Source organism: Diospyros lotus, chromosome 2 (assembly GCF_014633365.1).
Source record: "Diospyros lotus cultivar Yz01 chromosome 2, ASM1463336v1, whole genome shotgun sequence".
NCBI lineage: Eukaryota > Viridiplantae > Streptophyta > Magnoliopsida > Ericales > Ebenaceae > Diospyros > Diospyros lotus.
Genome location: NC_068339.1, coordinates 42799330 through 42812450, shown reverse-complemented (window position 1 = coordinate 42812450; position 13121 = coordinate 42799330). Strand labels below are relative to the sequence as shown.

At 35.3% G+C, this 13121-nt stretch overlaps 1 protein-coding gene across 1 annotated transcript; it reads right to left on the bottom strand.

Annotated features, from left to right (window-relative positions):
• Positions 1-367: 367 nt before the first annotated feature.
• Positions 368-2120, bottom strand: LOC127795288 (CASP-like protein 3A1). The gene is made up of 3 exons (XM_052326878.1): positions 1838-2120; positions 892-1027; positions 368-743 (listed from the first exon to the last, which is right to left on the bottom strand). The coding sequence occupies exons 1-3, from the start codon at positions 2071-2073 to the stop codon at positions 528-530; spliced, it is 588 nt and encodes a 195-aa protein (XP_052182838.1). The 5' UTR covers positions 2074-2120; the 3' UTR covers positions 368-527.
• Between the last annotated feature and the right edge of the window lie 11001 nt (positions 2121-13121).

Sequence of the window (13121 nt, the reverse complement as noted above, 5' to 3'; positions counted from 1 at the left end):
AGGACAAAACTAGCAAGATCGAACAGCAGGCATGATTAACGGCAACTCATGGCAGTGACCGCCTTATTTTTCCTTGGTTTTGAATATAAAGCTTAAAAAAATATGCATATATATTTATTTATATGTCATATGAACAAAATATATTATATAACAATTTTAATAATATAATATATAATTAAATTTATAAATGGACTGAATCTTTTAAGCGGAGGGTGAACCAGACTGGATCAAACTAGTTTTTCAGTTTGGATTGAAATTTGAACACTTAACCTTCACAACGAAGACGATCCTTTCACAGGACAAAATATTTGAAAATATAACTGAAAATAAGCTATAAGAGCATTTTAAGAGAGAGATGAAAACATAATAACAAAGAAGTACCCCCACTTGATATTTAATTATAACAACGTTAACCATTTTGATGCATACATTCATATAGCAGAGAGGAAGCTAATGGCATCCATGTAAGAAGCATATACTAATATTCATTGAGGCATATCGTCGAACGACCATGGATTCAAGGCGACTCAGTACTTTGAGAGCCAGATTACATCGACCAGAGCCGAGGCTGCGAGGAATAAAGAGCTGAGAAAAGTGAAGGCTATCGAAATAGCAACGCGGTCGCAGAAGCTCCGCAAGGGCTTGCAGAAATTGGGCATAGCCGAGTGCCTGACTCCGGCGTGGTTCAGTTTCGTCACGCCCGATGATGCCGATCCTGCGGCGATCATCGCGTATGCAAGTGCCTGCAGTTTGAAGACGATATAAATTGAATCGAGAATTAGAAAAAAGGAACCGCGACAGTTGTAGTCTAATAATAGTAGAGGGTGACATTTATGAGCTCGAGGTCCCATCTCCTGAGCCTCAACTGCTGCAGAAGACTATCCTTTTTACCTGATCCCCAGCGAAAATGAGCCACGCGCGATTTCGAGAAGGAACTGCCGAAGAGCCGCGCAGCGGCCTGGAGATGGCAACAAGCAATTGAAGCAGAGAGTGAGCGGCGGCGGCGGCAGAGACTCCGACAAGATACCTATTTTTTTGGCCACCAAAGGAAAGATTTGAATTTCCACTCATCCCAAACATACAACTCCAAAAGGGTAAAGGGATGCTCATGAGAGTAGGTTTAGTTTGAATTTTATATTATAAATCATATTAATTCAGTTTGGTTTCTAAATCTAATCGGGAGCAGTAGTATCCCCTGTAGCAACTGTACCAATGAGAGAGTATCAGTTGATGAGATTTCAATGGAAAACGATAGGCTTTATGTCACAGTGGAATTCATATAAAAATCGAGTGAGGCTGCTCACGGGTGTGTGTTTCTATTTAAGTAGAGTGCCGTGAGATGAAACCTAGAAATTTGTCGCCACCCAGAAACTTAGTCACCAGTCGCTGAGAGAATTGTGTTCAAATCAAAGAATTTGACCGACCACATGAACAAGACAAATTTAGAATTAAAAGGATTCCATTTTTCCTGTCCTTTCTGCTCAGTTGGGAGCCATCTCGTTGGTTAATCGAGAATAGAGAGATTTACAGTGGTCTGCAGATAAATTGCTTCTTTTTTTTTATCTATTTAGTGGACGACGTAATTTATGAATTATTTCACATGCTCGGCCATGAAAAAGAAAAATGAGATGCATACATAAATTTTTATTTAAATCTGAAATCTCTAATATTGAACAGAACAAGGCAATTTCAAGTTATTTCCATGATAATAAGAGTTGATGATGTAAATATATATCACAAAAATAACAGTTTTCTGAAAAAAAAAAAAAAAAAAATATTGGGCAGAAGAAGGGGACGAATTCATGGAGGTGTATATGACTATATAAGCGAGGCTTACTCAAAGGAATCGGAGAAAGACCACTTGGAGTAGATAGGAAGGTTAAATCCGGCGACGGTGATGGTGCCGGATTCCTCTGCGGTGGCCATTACAGAAACCGCAGTCACGGACGTGGCGAGGCAGGCCAGCCTGAGAATGAGGTGCGTGACGTCAAGTTTCCTGCGAGCGCTGGGGCCGGGGCCTGCCGTCTCCAGTCGACAGCCCATTGGGCCGCTATCCTCCGCCGGCGACTTCATCGTGCTTCTTCTATGGAGTGGCGTCTCAGTTGCGCTCGACTCGAGGAGAGTGTTGTGAGGGGGTTGGTTTTAGTTTTAAACAGAGGAGCGGGGCGGGGGTGGTGGTGGAAATGTGCAGCGCAGGCCACCGTGGCATCGAATTTGGAAGAAACGTGGCAGAGTCGGATGGGTCATCTGCAGGGCCCGTGACTCCACACCCCACAGCAGCCGGAGAAATTATTGGTTGGAGATGTCACAACTAATTCAGTTCCGATTTTTTAAATGGATACACACAAGATGATGTATATTCAATACAATTCAAGTCTATTATGTTAGTGAGATGTAAATAAAAAAAAAAAAAGGGAAATATGAAAAGTATTTTAGATAAAAATATTTTTTATTATATTTGTTAAATTTATTTGATAATATTTGAAAAAGAAGTTATGTGACTTCTTATATAAATTTTTTCAGATAAATTTATTTCTCTCTTATTTTAGAAAAATTTATTTTGATACTTACAAATAAAAAAAAATGACACATGTATCCTCCAGTATATTCTAAAAAATTTAACAAATAATTTGATAAAAATCTTATAATACTTTCTAATCTTATATTGAGATTACCGTCCATGCGCGATTCTCTGCCGCTCATGCCCTTGATTTTGGCAGATAAGCTTAATCGTAGATGAAAACTTTGTCTCACTACGCAGGACAAAGAATCGAATGCACGACCTACTGATGCGAATCTTAACTTTTCGTGACTCAATCACTTGACTTATGTTTTGGAGACGTTTCTAATCTTATTTTGAACATTTCATATTTTGATTCAAAAAATATTTTAATTTTATCTTGATATAGCATTATTTTATTCATTTTAACAATTGTAACCTAAAGCAAGATAGTCGAAATATATTTAGTTAAAGAGGTAACTTTCATCTATCACTCTTGAGATTTTATTAATTTAAAAAAATAATTAATATTGTATTTTTGAAAATGGTATTGACCTTCCAACTATATTATAGTTGCTGGGATTTTCTTCACTAATTAGAGATAGATTTGTCACAGAAAATCAATGTTAGCAATGGAATTCAACATTTAGCCTTAGCCACGAGAATATGCTGCCCCTAAATTTAGTGATAGATTTTGTGATATTTTCGTCTCTCAATAAGAGCTGATTTAAAGACCAAAATACTTGCATTTAGTGGTAAAAATAATTTCATTGGAAAATAAAAAAATAAAAAATACAAAAAATTGCTATTTCGTGACTAAATTTTAAGTGAGTTTAGAGACATAATGTCTTCGACACTAAATAAGTATAGATTTAGTAATAAAAAATTTGTCAATTACTATATTAATATAGATTTAGCGACTAATGTGTATCCATCTCTAATTAGAGATTAATTTAGTGAAGGGAATATTTCCACCCCTAAATAAAAAAATATAATTTACGTGGTTAACAATTTTTTTTATAGAATTAGTGACGAAATATTTGTTGTCAAGAGACGAATTTAGCAATTGAAATAATTTTGCCTCTAGATAGAGACGAAAATGTTTCTTCTTCAATTAGAGATGAATTTAACAATCGAAATATTATTGTTGTAAAATAAAAAATATAAATATAAATTTATGTGGTTAATTAATATTTTGATAGATTTAGGGACTAAACTTTTTTGGTTTCTAAATGGGGATAGATTTAGGTATGAAAAAAATTTTGTTATAAAGTCAATATAAATATAAAAACAGCGAGTAAATTCAATTGCAAAAAAATATTAATTTAAAAATAAAAAATAAAATGATGAATTTAGAGATGAAATTCAATCGCCAAATAGACACAAATTTATTTCATTAGTACATCTGTGGCTAATTTTTTTAAAAACTACTAAATTAATCATAACACTGATAAAGCATGGAAATTGCTAAAGAATTGTTGGAGGTCAAAAAATTCCTATTGTGTTTCAATCGGACCTAGATGTATTTTTAGATAGAAGATTGAAGGATTCGTTTGAAAGTTAAAATCCAAATCTAGATTGTTACCTAAAAAAAAAAAAAAAGAGTAAAATGAGTGGGTGCTTCAATCTGATCTAGGGTCATAGACATACCCAAAACACATGCGCACATAAAGGAAAAGATAGAAACTTGTGTCGATAATAACAAATTGACGGGTGATAAAGATAAAAGACAACTTTCTTTTTTCCTTTATCAATTTCCTTCGGGCATGGAACTTCGGCTCCAAATGAAACCCAACTAGTGCTAGCGAAAGGTGTAATGAAAGGTGGCGGTCGACTATAAAAGGTGTAATGAGAAGATAAATGGTGGCGACTAGCAGGGGTGGAGCCACCTGAGGCCCAGTTGGGGCAAGATTTTTTTTTAATTTTTTTTATAATAATTTACTATTAAAAATAAAAAAATTATATTATATTTTACTACTAGAAATAAAAAAAATAAGTATTGAAGGAAGTAAATATATAATGGCCTAATAGTAACAATCACAATATTTTTTATAATTTGCTCATAATTTTATTTTTTTACAATGATGATGTAAATAAAATTAAGTATTAAAGAAAATTGTGAAGCAAAGAAAGCAAGGATGGAAGAAATTTATACCGAAGAAAATAAACAAATTAACAAAGCAAATTGATGTTGCACAAATTCTTATAGATTTCGGCTAAAAATTATAATAATGGATTACAATGTAAATTTTTAAAATTAAATTAAAAAAGTCTATTTGCAAAGAAGTTTGTGTTAGCCTTAAAACCAAGACGTTTCATTCCAGCTTGGTTCAATAAATTTGATGATAGGTTGGAATATAATATAAGCTAAAATGTCGTATTTTGCTTATACTGTTATCTTTTTAAAACAAATAATGGATAACAAGAATGTAATATTCTGAAATTTGGAGATAAATATTAATTATTGTACTTACAGTGACAATCGATTAATTAGGAGTTTAAAGAAAATATAAATCATTTGGAGATTTAAGGGAAAAAAATGTTTATTTATGTGAATTTGAGAAAATAAATATTTAATTGGGAGTATTTATGGAAATAAGAAAATAGATTAATTTAGTGAATTTTTGAAAGTTTTCGGGTACAAGTGTAATAAGAGGAAAAATCGGATGTGGGTGTGTATTAATTTTCAGAAGTTATAGGGTCTTAATGCAATTTCCAAAAGTTGTCTTGGGTTCACTTTAAAATTAATGGTGTGTAGATACAGAATGTAAATGCAGCCAGCTCGTGCGGTCACGCGCATGCACGAGGGAGTTGGAGGTCGCGGGTTCGAGTGGCCGAGGTTGCGCGTGAGGCTGGGAGGAAATCTGTGATTTTTTCACCAAGGAGACGCCCAAAACGGCGTCGTTTAAGGCTGAGGCGGTGGGCTGCCCTGGACTGCCACGCAGCAGCGTCTGGTGATTCTTCTTTTTGCCTTTTAAGGCCGAGAGAATGGGTGAAATTGGTGGGATTTTAACAGCAATTAGAGGAAGAAGTTCAGAGGAAAAATGGCGCGCGCAGAAGCTTAAATGGAGGAGAAAATCAGGAAAAAATTGGAGAGAAACCCAGTTTAATTAAAGTTCAAGTATGCAGGTAAATTAAACAAATAACTTGAATTAATTTGTGCGGTTTGAAATTCAATTTAGGGTGTAATTTTATTAAGTTTGATTGATTATACTGTTGTTACGCAGCATGTATTAATTTAATAGCCAGTAAAAGTATAAACACCGGGAACAATTAATTTAAGGCAAGCTCTTTACTCCCTTCGTGATTCTCATTCGATTTATGAATTCTATGTCTTCCCTCAACCTGATTTGGTTATAGAAATTAATTATGTACGTATTAGTTAATTATTATCTAAATTTAATGAGAATTTTATTAAATTAAATTAAATATGAGACTCGTCGAGGTTTTAATTGTGGTGCGCCTATGTAAGATTTTAGACGGTTGAATTATTTATAATTCACGATTAGATTTAATTAATGTAAGCCATAATTTTATTAATTGCTAGGAAACGTATTATTTCGTAGCGGGAGTGCAAGAAAAGTAAGAAACGGCCATGTAAAGGCAAGCTCCTAACCCTCGCCTCGTGATCTTTAATTCCCGTGGAAGACCCCATGATTTCTTGTATTTTTTTCATCTCCCTTACTTTAATTCAGCACCTAGCCTTATTTGTTAAATTATTATTCATTTGTTTTACGTTAAATTAAATCCGAGGCTTCTAGAATTTTATTCGTTGTGAGCCTATGGGGATTTGTACCCACCCCACTCCTTTTGGGAATGATGTTGAACCAGCCTGGGAACTAGGTTCCTAGACGTGTGGGTTTATTTCCAGTTTTCTCGGATTTATTTATGGTTCGATTAGAACTATCGAGCAGTAGGGCAGGGGTCGGTTGTTGATGACATTCGGGTAGACTATTGTACGGCCCAGAAGTGGACCGTCGGGTGGACACTCCTAGTCATTGGCCGTTGACCGGTGTCGGGCACTGCTGACTAGCTCTACCAGGTTGTAATTTACTGCACGTCTAGATTCATTATCTTCTTGTTGCATGGTTTGGTATGCACATGGATACGGGCTGCATGTTAAGATATTTATTTACTGAGTATGCTTGGACATGGACATTCTAGCCTGGTCAGGTTGCATCCAGCACGGGCATATGCATCGCGTGTGGTTTACTATGTAGGTGGAGCATGGCCTGATGCATGGATGTATGGGCGCCAGTGTATCACGTTGATGCTCACTACGCCATTGCATTGCTATGTGCATTGCATGGTTACTAGCAGTATTTAGTTCTCGAACGGGAGTACCGTTCCGATGGAGCCTCTGGCTCGGGTGTCGGGAGTACCGACATGGACGGATGTCGGGAGTACCGACACGAACATACAAGTGGCGGGAGTACCGATTCGAGATGGCGCGCACAGGTTTGCTGGAGGTATTTGTTACCGTCCAAGGCAACGACAGATTGGTATGGTACTTGGGCGTCAAGTGTCTTATGTGGGCTCCAAGGACCGATATGTGCTATGATTATGCTATACTATTGTGTTGTAGCGTCTCATGACTTATGTGTATTTGGGGGTCTATTCTGGAAGAAGTTTATTGATTTTGTGCAGTCTTCAGCCTTCATTTCCTTATGCTTACTGAGTCTCTTGACTCATCTTGTTTTTCCATCATTCCAGGTAGTGGCAGCGTGGGCCATGGCAAGGGAGTTAGCTTTTGGTGGCAGAGTCGGTATGGTGTACAGGCGGTCCCGTAAATCCCTATCAACTCTGATGTCTGAGTAGGGTTTACTCTATTATTTTGTACTGTGCCAGGTCTTTTCTCGAGTCTCGTGTATGTCGGCACAAAGGTCTATGTTTATTTATTTATCATGTGACCGTTGTGTCAGCGGGGTGCCCGTAGTGCATGCATGTGTTTAGCTTTGCTTCGGCTGTTCTTATTTTTGTGTATGCATGCCAGAGTGGTTTTTGTCATGTGGTTCATTCTTTCTCTTTCCATAGGCGCTCCCGTTCGAGTAGTCCGGGTGTTTGGGGATATCCGGGCGGGGGTGCTTACAAAGAAGATGGTGATTCTTTCATGAAATAAGGGTTCAATAATTTTTTTTAAAAAAATATAGATTTTAAGTTCATGTTAGAGATGCTAATAATGCCACACAATTAAGCTCGAAACAACTGTGAAAATTTAATGAATCAAGAACAAAATATTAACATAATTTTCTTCAGACAATTAGAACAAACACTGTGTGATTATCGAATTCGTCTAAATGCATCAATTGATTGTGTTCAACTTTTTCGACGACAAGAACTATTCTTTCATGATCATGACGAGTCTAAAAATTCAAATAATCAATATAATTTTCTTAAACAATTGTAATTTCTAATATGAAAAGTTGTAATAAATAATTATAAAAAAAATTATTTTAATATTATCATTATTATCTTATTTTTAAAATTATATTTTTTGTATTTAAATTCGCCTTCACTAAACTAAAATCCTGGCTCTGCTCCTAGCGACTAGTAATGAAAAGTTCGATCAAGAATAACAATAAGGAAACAGAAAAGAAAATGAAATAGAAAGGAGAAACAGATAACAGAGAGGAGAAAGAGAAGTAATGGTTTAAAGATGGAGGTAAAATTGTCAAATTGATATACTCTTTAATAGGAAGGGAGTAGGTGTTATTTTTGAAAACACATGACTAGTTGGAGCAATTTAGGTAAATCTCATGGTGTGAAGTTTAATGATAATTATTGTTTTAAGTGTAATGATAAACTGTAATATATGTACTTCCTATTTAGATGGGTGTATTTATCATATATTAATTATTTTTAATTTTTAAATAATTTATTATATTAATTAATGATAAATTATCATATTTTTAAACATTAATTAACTACTAACATTGTTTAAAAGCTAAAAATAAGATTTCTCAAAAACACATTATTTAAATATAAAATATATTTATTACATCTTAACTATTAATATTAGGTTAGCATTATCCATTTAGTAAATGTATATTGATTAAGGTGTATTTATAATAAATTGCATATATAAAAATGTTTGTAAGTGATTGCATCATAATAAATTAGGATTTGCACCATTAGATTATGAATTTAGATTATTGTTTTGTCTAATAAAGTAAATTTTTTATCTATAATTTATTTTTTTTATTAAAATTAAAAATACGAATGAGGAAAAACTTAATAAAAAAAAAAGATATTTGTGAATAACAATTGCAAGCAAAGATCGTATATTCATATTCACATATGAAAGCATAGAAGAAACGAGGAAATAATAGACAATATTGGCGGACATGAGGCGTTACAGAGGGACGTCAAATGACAATATGACAGACGCGTACGCGTTGCCATCTCATTCAATTCAATGGTACAAGATTCTATGTAGCACGGAATCCGTGGGTGATGTAATTAATGCTCGTTCGGCTTTCATAAATGCCCTGCGCAATGCAAAATAATTCAATAATTTTATGTTGCAGGCGAGAATTTATTAAATCATATTTGTTGTCTTGTCCAGTCGGATGCAGGCATGCACTGGATGGGACGCCCCCTGTCTTTTTCGAGGTGAAAAATATTAGAGTAATGTTATAGATACGCAACCGGCTACATCCTCAACTATTAAAAGTATTTTAAAGTTATTTTTAAATTTTTTTTCTTCCTTTGCAACGCACAAGAAATGTACCACCCGCCCAAACTCAAAGTCATTTTTTTCTCTTTCTCTCTACTACTTGCCTAAACCTAAAGTCATTTTCTCTCTCTCTCTCTCCGTCTCTCACTTGCTCTTCTCTTGTAGACACCTTCGGCCCAATCACCTCTCCCTCTCGATCACTGTCGACCACCCCTCTCACGGCCAGCGTTTGTCTGTCTGTCTCTCTTGCCCAAAATAACACCGTCACCCCCACCCGCCCCTCCCTCTCCGAACACTGTCGCCTCACCTGTCGGCCATTGTTTGTCACTCTTTCGCCCAAAACAACATTGTCTCCCCCACCCACCTCTCTCTCTCACGACGACCTTAGACCCCAACAGTCGGCCATCTCTCTCACGACCATCGTCTCTCTCTCACAAGGGGCTACCAGTGTTATCAGATGCCCCTGCTCTGCCTCCTGCAAACACAACTTCAACAACTGGCATGACAAGGTCATTTGGAATCGTCCCTTGTCCAAGATGTTTGTTTATAAACAGAGCAGCCCACAAAAATCCAACTCAACCACAAAGAAGATCATACGACATTCCAAAACCTTATTCCTCAGGGCCAACCGGATGGGCTCTTTCTTGTGCAATCTAGAGAAAGTGCAATGGATAAAAGTTAAAACAACTTGTCCAAAATTAGATGCAAGTATCTCATATTTATTACCAAGAAACTAAGAACTTTACATGCAATCAAGAACTCTGGGAATCATGGTTCATCTACTGAGGTGGTTACTCTGACGGACTAAATGGTTGCGAAAACTAAAAGACCATGTTTGTAGACCAAAAATGAGTGGTTGCTTGAATGATACAAATTAATGTTGGTAAGCAATCATACAAGGATCATATATATTGATGCAATAATCACATTTTAATTATAGACAAACATGGTAATGTGATGTTGTAATTCGTATTTGTAGGAGTGCTAAAAAACATTTTCATCTTATTATTCGGAACTGGCTAAATACAGGTTTGGATTGTTTTTCTGCTGTTAAATCTATGTTAGGGGTTGATTATTTTGTTTCAAACTTCGTGTTGGTATCGGTTTCTTTTTGGACATTATTATTTTTTTTAATAGCTCCATAAGATGCAAGATAACTTCACTGCCATATCTAACTTAAACTCAATGTAGCACGGTGGGCGGCAGGTGGGGGCGATAATGTTGTTTTGGGCGAGAAAGAGAGAGAGAAAGAGAAAGACGGTGGCTGAGAGGCGGGTGGAGGCAACGGTGTTGTTTTGGGCGAGAGAGACAGACGGACAACGGTGGCCGACGACTGGGGCAACGGTGTTCGAAGAGGGAGAGGCGGTTGGGGGGCAACGGTGTTGTTTTGGGCGAGTAACATATAGTGGCCGTGAAAAAGGTGGCCGGCAGCTGGACATACGGTGATCGGAGAATGAGAGGTGGCTGGGCCGACGGTGTCTACAAAAAGGAGCCCAAGAGAGAGAGAATCTGTTGTCATGTGTGAAGAGGGGGCGGGAGAGAGAGAAGAAGATGGCTTTAGGTTTGGGCGAGTGGTGCATTTCCTTGAGCCTTGCAAAGGAAGAAAAAGAATTTATAAATAAATTTAAAATACTTTTGGTAGTCAAGGGTGTAGCCGGTGGCGTACCTATAGCATTACTCTAAATATTATGTTATTTAATATAGATAACATAATATTATTTTCGTTCATTAATTTTTTTTAATTTATAATTTTAAAACAGATAAAATATTAAGTGTTTAAAATTCTATCTTATTAAGACATTCATAAGAACATTTTTTTCCTTAAAATTTTAGTTATTTTGTAGCAAAATCAAACTTTTGTTTTTCATAGAAAATCTATTAAATATTTCATATTATCTAATTTTGGAGACACCTCTTATTTATCCATCTTACACAATTAAATTATGTGTGTGCTACATCGCAAACATGAAACGAATTTTTAGACAAAGATAATAAGGATTGTTCAACAAACCATCCCTTTAACAGACTTACAATGACATTATTATTAAAAGCATTGTCAAATACAAGACAAAACACCTTCTTTTCCATATTTCACTCCAATATTAGGTCTTTGATAACTAAGTCCATCTAAGTAAATGGTATAACATTTCTATCTTGTGAACACTCAGCATATATTCTTTAACAGTGTTTCGAGTAGGGGCAGATTTGGAGGAAGGAAAAGACAGGCACAACTGCAGGCCGTGCCAGCCTCAACCCTCTTCTAATTCTATCTCTAGATCTGACTTGTAGATTTGGCCCATTTAAAGGAAGAGATGACTAACACGACTTGCGAATTTGGGGCCAACCATCCTCCAGAGCCGCCGTTAATTTCGAGAGACAAGTTTAAACATAGGCTATGCATGCAAAATGTTTCAAAATACTACTCATTTTCCACCATATTAAAGGAATAATTATGCTTAATTATTATATTAGCTAGAACCTAGATCCATACGACTTCTTGATCAAATTTAAAAGTTGTTCTAGAATTCATGTTTAGGGAACTTGAGCCACTCCTAGTGCCACTTGTTTCAAGCAATCCTACATCATATATCGACCCACTGCTATATGTCTTAATAAATGGTTGGTCCCTTTACTATTACTAGCTCCAACAAACTCTTTATTACAATGCTTGCATCTAGCTATGTCATTTTCATTTAGTCCTCCTATTTTCTTAAAGTGTTCCCATACTTTTGAAGTTAATTTTTTTTTTTTATTTAGGGTAATTTTTAGTTGCATCATCCTAATTCAACATTTTCCCCAACTCCAATAACAGACTCACTAGTATCAGTAGGCATTTTTCGAAAAGTCTAGTATAGAAAATAAAAATTAAACAAATAATGAACCGAAGATAAAAGAGACTTACTTAAGTACCATCAAAATCATTCGAGTAGTATAAGAATTTAAGAGAGTTTTACTCGAGTACAAAACTTTATTCAATTAAAATGAAAGCTCTAATTTATTTCTAGAGTTATGAGAGATATATATACACACTACTATACAAGATATTTCCTAAAAAATAAGAATTTCTATTTCCTAAACTATAGATACAAATATATAGATTAGAATTAGAAATTTTAAACTGCTAGTATTTACTAGAATTATGTTGTGTGTTATCTCCTTATCTCTAACAGCCTTATCACTTTAACCTTATCTCTAATAGCCTTATCACGTCAACCTCTCTATCTCTTATCCTCTAATTTCTAGCAATGAGAGAGAAAAATGGGAATTCCTTTAATCTTTCTACCAAAAATAAATCACTATTTATGTCATTAAAGGCTTAATACATCTTAAAGTCCCTCAACTATTACAAAATATAACATTGAGTCGCTCACCTAAAAAATCTCAAAATTCAGTATTTAAATAATTAAAAATATATCTTTTTAGTCTTTGCTGTCAATGCGAATAAAAGGTTATGTTATATTTGTTCCAAACCTATATATGCACACACACATATATATATATATACATATACACTCGCCTCTATATACATATACACAAACACACAGAGGGCCACGGCCATGGCAGTTATCGCCAGCTGCCATAGTCGCGACCATCACCCACCCACCAATATACACAAACACACGCACACATATAGCCGCTATGAACGCAACCGTCACCAACCTGCCATGGCACATTACAAAAAATTCGTAATTTAGTGACGGATTTAGTGACGAAAATTTTTCGTCGCTAATTAGAGACGAAAATTTGGATTTGCGACGGAATATTTCGTTGTCAAATTTTTTATTTTTTCTAAAATTTATCGATAGAATCTTCCGTCGCTAAATAATTAAAAAAATTTAATTTATTTTTTATTTTTTAGCAACAGGGGTTGCCCCGTTGCTAAATTTTTTATTTAATTTTTTTTTATTTTTTAGCGACGGGTGTGACCCCATTGCTAAATTTTGT

Bases quoted from the DNA above. Each gene is read 5' to 3' on its own strand.
- LOC127795288 (XM_052326878.1), bottom strand. From the start codon at position 2,073: ATGAAGTCGCCGGCGGAGGATAGCGGCCCAATGGGCTGTCGACTGGAG. The intron at 1,028-1,837 runs GTAAGCCTCGCT...CCAAAAAAATAG, and splicing joins TCTTTCTCCGATTCCTTTGA to GTATCTTGTCGGAGTCTCTG. The intron at 744-891 runs GTAAAAAGGATA...TTCAAACTGCAG, and splicing joins TCATTTTCGCTGGGGATCAG to GCACTTGCATACGCGATGAT.